The sequence below is a fragment of the Lupinus angustifolius genome, unplaced genomic scaffold (genome assembly GCF_001865875.1).
Source record: "Lupinus angustifolius cultivar Tanjil unplaced genomic scaffold, LupAngTanjil_v1.0 Scaffold_138_2, whole genome shotgun sequence".
In the NCBI taxonomy this organism is placed as follows: Eukaryota; Viridiplantae; Streptophyta; class Magnoliopsida; order Fabales; family Fabaceae; genus Lupinus; species Lupinus angustifolius.
Window position 1 is genome coordinate 27,795 of NW_017725439.1, and position 7,111 is coordinate 34,905.

The 7,111-nt window shown below is 33.6% G+C and overlaps 1 protein-coding gene across 1 annotated transcript; it reads left to right on the forward strand.

The window, feature by feature from the left end:
• Positions 1–421: 421 nt before the first annotated feature.
• On the forward strand, positions 422–6,045 carry LOC109340102 (tobamovirus multiplication protein 2A-like). The gene is made up of 7 exons (XM_019577675.1): positions 422–587; positions 1,264–1,568; positions 2,600–2,699; positions 2,879–2,959; positions 3,036–3,140; positions 4,939–5,148; positions 5,780–6,045. The coding sequence occupies exons 2-7, from the start codon at positions 1,336–1,338 to the stop codon at positions 5,885–5,887; spliced, it is 837 nt and encodes a 278-aa protein (XP_019433220.1). The 5' UTR covers positions 422–587; positions 1,264–1,335; the 3' UTR covers positions 5,888–6,045.
• The last annotated feature ends 1,066 nt before the right edge of the window (positions 6,046–7,111 follow it).

Consider the following 7,111-nt stretch of genomic DNA (forward strand, 5'->3'; position numbering starts at 1 on the left):
AGCGTCGTTTACATTATACTGATACCCTCTGAGTTTTAATGAAATTATACAAACCGCTCCTCACTTTTCTACAACTACACAAACCCCTAATTTTTAAACAAAAAATGTAATAAATACAATTAAGTTAACAAAAGATGATATATTGTGGAGACAAGTCCAAATAATATATGAGTTGATACCTCTTTATTATTTTTGGTTCGTTAAAATATAATATAAGAACGATTTAAATAATATATCTTTAGAATTGTTGATGCATTTTGTAACAAAAAATAATAAAGATATATTGATTTGTATATTATTTGGATTTTTCTCCATAATATATCATGTTTTGTTTAACTTAATTGCGTTCATCACATTTTTTATTTAAAATATTATATTTATTTATATGTAGAGGTGGTTAATGTAATGAAAGCATTTTGCATTATGAAACCTGAGAGAGAGGCAATCAGTGTCGTTTAGTCCTCACTGATATTCAACTCACCGTTTCTTCCAATTTCCTTCGTCTCTCTTCTCAAGAATCTCGAGTCTCATAACAAAAAGGGAAACTTCACGAATCAACCACACTACAAAATCATCGATTCGATATTGTAAGTAATTCCAGCTTCACCATTTTCAAATTTCTCTACATTTTTTATCATCGATAATTTTCTGAGCTATATTTTGTTGTGATTTCTGTTCAATTGCATTCTATACAACATTACATGATAAATTTTATATTTTTAAAAAAATTGGGGATACAATTTTTATTGAATGTTTTCATAAATTATTGCTTTTGAGTAACAGAACAATTTCCTAAAACTGTATATTGTGTTTCTGAGAGAAAGGTTGATGAAAATATTGTGCAACTGATCTTACCGAGTTAAAAGGAACATGTCCTTTTGGAATTCCTGATGTTAATTTCATGTGTAAATCAAACCATTAAGTTAGTACTATTGTTTTGCTTCTTTCTAGGCCTATTTGATTAAGTTTTTTTCTTAAAATAATGATTATTTTGATAATGAAATCACTTCTTACAGTTGCCACATCTGTTTGGTTGGGCTTTTAAAAAGAGTAGCAGCTCCCAATTCAGATTTTTTGAGAAGCTATATTTTCAGCTTCTAAAAAAATCACTTTTGTAGAATCACCTTTTTAAAGCCTAAACAGATGGGCCAGTAAAAGGAGCATAAGTTTAGTATCTCTCTTGAATTGCAAGCCTTATTGTTGTTAAGACTGATAGTTTCCAGTTATTACTGATGCTCTATGGAAATGACTTTTCTTATGCAGAAACTTTATTGGGGGTTGGTCAGCTTTTGAATCCTGGTTGAAGGACTAAGGTGTAATCATAGGTAGAGGAAGATGGCTTGTAAGGGTTTCTGGGAGTGCCTTCTGAAGCTTTTTAACTTCTTATTGACCCTTACCGGTCTTGCTATTGTGGGCTATGGGATCTATCTACTGGTTGAATACAATAATGTTCCGGATAACGCTCTGACAGTGTCTACCGATGATCAAACACTAGTGCAACTTGGCCGGCCAATGCTTATGGCTGTGTCCCTGTCAAACAGTATTTTCGATGATCTGCCCAAAGCTTGGTATCAATGTTCTTTTCCTGCAATTTTTTGTGGCATATCAATTAGTAATTATTTTATGTTTTTTTTTTGGTTATGTTTTGCTTCTGCAACAGTTTGCTGACTGTTTAAGTAATTTATGTTGACATTGGCATGTTGCTTCATGTGGGTGGTGTTGTATCTCTAAGATATAAGTCTACAGTTGAGGCATTTTTTAGTCAAAAAATTTCATTCCAAATTTATTTAGAAAAATAATGGGTAAAATGCAAATGAGACTCTGGTAGAGGTACTTAGGTCTTAGGAACCAATCCATTTCAATTAGCTTCAGTTACACGACCTATGTCTTAAGGTTTCTATTTGGTCAAGTTCAGTGAGCGCTGTTGTGTGGAGCTTTTAGAATGCCTTACTAGTAGATTATGGTTGTACTTATAACACGGATAGTATGCTTCATTATTTGATGTAATTGGTGCAATGTTTAGTATTGTTGTCCATGTTACTTGAAATGAACTTGCTATACTCACTTTCTAGATTGCACTAGATGATAATATGAAGTAACCTTTATTTCTTCAACATACTGACATGCTGTGACTTTTAGTCATACTGGTGACACCTATGTATTTTTTCCTTGATAATTTTCATGAACCATCTCTCCCAAAAACTTAAGTTCATAGGTGAAAGGAGATGAATGGTTTAATTTGCTCTCACACACGAGTTCTATGGTTATGAAGCACGGACAATGTATAGGCAGTGTTAAAATTCAACTAGTTTTTGTTAGAGTAATGGAGACAGCAAGGATTGGACTCTAGAGTCTAGACCATTTGATAATAGAAGCTCCAATACCATGTCATGAACTGACTCTCTCAAAAGCTTAAGGTGTTGGGTGGAGGAACATGTGGTTTTATATATATAATGTTAGTTTCTATCTACATTCACCTTGGTGAAATCATTTTCACAAATACATTTTACTTTATCAGAGGAAGTTGACAAAGCTCAAACAGCATTGGCTTCACATAGTCTTACACTGATTGTGCATCACTGTCTTTCTTGTTTGGCAGGTTTATTTTTGTATTTATTGGTGTTGGGGCAGTTCTCTTTGTTGTTTCTTGTTTTGGTTGTATCGGAGCAGTGACAAGGAACGGTTGCTGCCTGGGCTTTGTATCCTTATAGAATGTCTTAAGATATACAGCTAGAGCCAAACATTATAATTTAATGGTCTCATAAAATTTCCACTAATATACAAAAGCATGAATTGAAGCATTGTTTCCATTCTCTTTCTCTTTTGTGCATGTATTAACTTCAAAAGAATTGTTATTAGTTTCCTTAAGCCAGCAAAGTATGCAGTTTTGGTGGTATTGCTGATCTTGGCGGAATTGGGATGTGCAGCTTTTGTATTTTTTGACAAAAGCTGGAAAGAAGTAAGTTATTACGGTTAATTTATGGTCTGTAATTCAAGAAGGGATATTTTTAATCTTAGAGTTATATTTCTTTCAGGAAATTCCAAGGGACAAGACTGGAGATTTTGATATGATATATGGATTTCTGAAAGAGAACATTAATATTGTGAAATGGGTTGCTCTTGGAATTGTTATCTTTGAGGTAAGCAATAATTGATTCGATTGGCTTGAAAGGATATTGTTTTTTGGACACTCATGTGTCTTTGTGCATATTCCCAAAAATAGTTGGTGCAAGTTAGACAGCATGGGCATGACACTGGAGGCAAACAAGATATGACAGGACAGATTTTGAAAGTTATAGGACACAACACAACACGACTATTGTACAAAATATAAAATCAGCATAAAATTAAAGTCAAAAGTACTAATCTTAAATTAAAAGAGAGATGATCTTTTAAAGATGGCATGAGTATATAATAAAATGTTAACATTTATCTAATCATTCTAACATTTCCATTTATAACAGTGTAAACAAATATAAAGTATAAGTAATTTTTGTTGTTGTAAAGTACACTTAGGAGCATTCAAAAGTGTCTGTGAAGTGCCCTCCCTACATGAACATAATGACTGTTTTAACATGTTCATGCTTCATATAGTGCTAATGTAACACTCCAACGTTGGCGTGAGTGTGTTATCCATTAAGCTTAATAACCCCCTGCAATTATTTATTTCCTATAAAGGGAGGCTCTCGCGACTCGAACTCATGACCCTTAAGACTTATAATCAAGATTTCATTGAGCCACTACATCAAAGACTAATAGCATGCACTATAGGCTAACAATCACTTTTAGAAAGGGTGTTGAGAAGTAATACCTAATTTTGGATATGTTTAAATTTTTTATCAGGAAAATAAACTGTTCTTTATTTGTTATTTTATCAATAGCAACACATTGTAAACAGAACATGGGAGTTAGGTTGATATAACCATTATCTTTCTTATAGTTAGACGGTAATTAATAGTTGGATAATTCTTTATCTATTAAAATAAATAGGCTTATAGGGATATAATTACCTGGGGACTTAACCTCTGAACACCAAAAATGCTGTTCTGGATTCTGATAGAGAAAGAGATAACGGGAAGAGAAGAGGAGGAGGTAATAGAGTACACATAAGGTTAAAATGCACAAATTTGTTTATATCAGTAATTTGTCAACTTTGAAGTTCAGGAATTTTGGAAACAAAGAGCTTGAACCTGTCACATGCCTTACCAATTCTGCTGGTCCTATGTAATGTAATCTCTAGTTCTCAAATGTACTTGAGTAATGAATTGGAAAAGTGTTCTCATACAGTCATAATTCACTTACCAACCTACCACCAAATGAGAGGAGGGGCCTAAGAAGTGTTTGGCATGACTATTAAAGTAGATTATAATTATAATTGATTACAAGCTAAATTTGTTTATGTTTGAGTATGTTTGTTGAAAAGAGATTTGAAGATTTTTTTTTCCGTTCGGATTGTGTAAAAAACTGCTTTTATATTATATATCATGAAAGGGAGGTATGATGGGGTTCTAACAGCTCAACCGAGGAGCTTACCATAGAACAACATTTTATGCTTGAAATAAAGTTGTTCAATATCAGTAAGGCATTGGTCTAGTGGTGTAAGGTCCCACTAGATTCTCAGGATGATTAAAAGGTCAATAATTCGATTCCTAGGAGCGATACTTGTTGGGAGAGGCAGACATGCACCCCGAAAAGAATTAGTTTCTTACTTATAGGTTGAGGGGATATTGTTGGTAGTACCAAAAAAAGTTGTTTAATGCCCTGCACATTTTCGCTAAACATGTCAAAATAACAGGCAAGAAAGTTGTTACTCACCCAGAAAAAGAACGTTTACTTGCAAGATTAAAGCTGAACCATACATACACTTCTAGGCTTTAACATGTATGTGACAGATAATGTTAATGTGATTTGCCCGTTGTCATGTTTATGGAATTGCAGGCCCTTCTTTTCTTGTTAGCCCTTATTGTTAGGGCTGCAAATAGGCCAGCAGATTATGATAGTGATGAAGAGTTCATTAATCCAAGGCAGCAAGTCCGTCAGCCTTTGCTCAACAGACCAGCAGCCCCAGCAACAGGTGTACCAGTTGCTGGCACAATTGATCAACGTCCAAGCAGAAATGATGCATGGAGTACACGAATGAGGGAGAAGGTGCAATTTTTTTCTTTGCTTATTCTTCCATCCATGAATTTATTAGCATGTTTGCTCATTATAATGAGATTTGTCATTTTCCGGCAAATGTAATATCATGTAATTTAGATCATTCTTTTGAATTCATGTCTTTTTGAAAGAGTTGATTGTCTCAGATTGAATACTATTGTTTTGCATGAATATTTTTCAATAACTGTCTTTTAGCTCTTCAAAGGGTGAGGTTGGCATAATGGTCGAGGCCACAGGTTCAAATCCTGGAAACAGTCTGTCCACTTGCAGAGTAAGGCCGCGTACATCTACCTTCCCCAGACTCCACTAAGTGGAAGCCTCGTGCACTGAGCCGTCATTTTTAACTATCTTTTAGCTCTTCGTAGTACTCTAGGATGTGTTCGGGTTAACAACTTAATCTAACACTTATTCAACAAGCTTTATTATACATTCTCAAAAGCCCAAATAAGTTTTCATAAGTTTTTCCAAATGCTTCCGTAGTGTAGATTTACTATTCACTTCAGTTTTGGATCATTGCTGATTGTTGTTGCAAAAGAGATGATTTGAAAAGTCATTATGGCTCTTGTTAAATGATTGTGGCATTGTGCATGGTTTTCTGACACCATTACTGCTTTTGATTCAGTATGGGCTGGATACTTCAGAATTTACATACAACCCATCCGAGTCACAAAGGTTCCAGCAAGTGAACCCACAGCCAACTGAAGAAAGGAGTCGCTGCACCATCATGTAATTGCCTTTGTGGATTGGATTTCAAGGATTGTTTTCAAGGTTTGTCACAAAAATCTTTTTTCTTTTGGTTTGTTTGTATACAACTCACACGTTATTGTATAAGACATAAGAGTTTATTGTGTCATTGTTTATGTTCATAGCTATAATGTGATATGTTATAAAGTGCAGTACTTGATGAAAGAAGATGACTTTTTTTATGTAACAAATGTTGTAAATGTTTAACTGTTGCATATTTCATCTAAGTTGAACTGTTGTATTTATTTTTAATACGACTATAGAGAAATACATTTTCAATTAGGCTTAGTGATGTAGTTACGCTGTAGTGTTTTTTTGGGTAGATCTATGCTGCATAGTTCTTATAGGAGTAGTTCATTTATAATATTTGGGAACTAAATAAACATGAATTTTGTTTGAGCTTTCTTTTGGAGTTTTTAAATGGTGAAGCTTTATTTTATTTTTGCAATAAATGTTGTAAATGCCTTATTAATACCCGTAAAAATACTAAAACGTACTTATTTTCAGAGATATGTAACATAGGTGTAGTATTGGCAATTAAGACCATCCTGCTTATGCCCACATAATGCCCACCAAAATTAGGGCGGGTATGGGCATGCTCGTTTTTAAATAGGACATGAAATATCACGTCCTACCCGCCCTAAACATGGATAGGGCCAGCTTGTGGGTCGTCCTAAATAAAAAAAATAAAAAATGGTCTGCTATATGAAACATTACAAAATATTATATATTGTTTCTTAACTTTTTTTTTTCACTGCTAAAACATTGTAATATTTATGTTATCATATTTGATATTACATGGATGCACAATGTAACAGTAGGATTCAAAACACAAAACATAACATTTTGTTTTGCATAAATCGAATATGCAGTTAATTTTTGGAAAATTGCTACATTGCATTTAAGTGGTGAGAATATGAATTACTCTTACTATACTTGGTCCATCAAATTTCTTATTGTAGTATTTATTTATGTCTGTGGGCCGTCTTATCCGTTTGTAATGTCCGTGGGCAAAAAATGCATATTGGGTGGAAATTTTAGTGCAGATGTGCATATTTTTCATGCCCGCTAAAAACATGGGGGCGGAACATGACCAAATTGCCAATAATTACATTCAATTGAAAGTTGTCATTGCAAATTTGATTAAGGAAAATAGGTATATTCTTTAAGAGAAAAATTATATACTAACAGTGTAAGAGTTTTATATACT

Excerpts from the sequence above, each read along its gene's own strand:
- LOC109340102 (XM_019577675.1), top strand. The coding sequence starts at position 1,336 with ATGGCTTGTAAGGGTTTCTGGGAGTGCCTTCTGAAGCTTTTTAACTTC. Across the intron at positions 3,141-4,938 it reads TTGGAATTGTTATCTTTGAG|GCCCTTCTTTTCTTGTTAGC; the intron begins GTAAGCAATAAT and ends ATGGAATTGCAG. Across the intron at positions 5,149-5,779 it reads GTACACGAATGAGGGAGAAG|TATGGGCTGGATACTTCAGA; the intron begins GTGCAATTTTTT and ends CTTTTGATTCAG.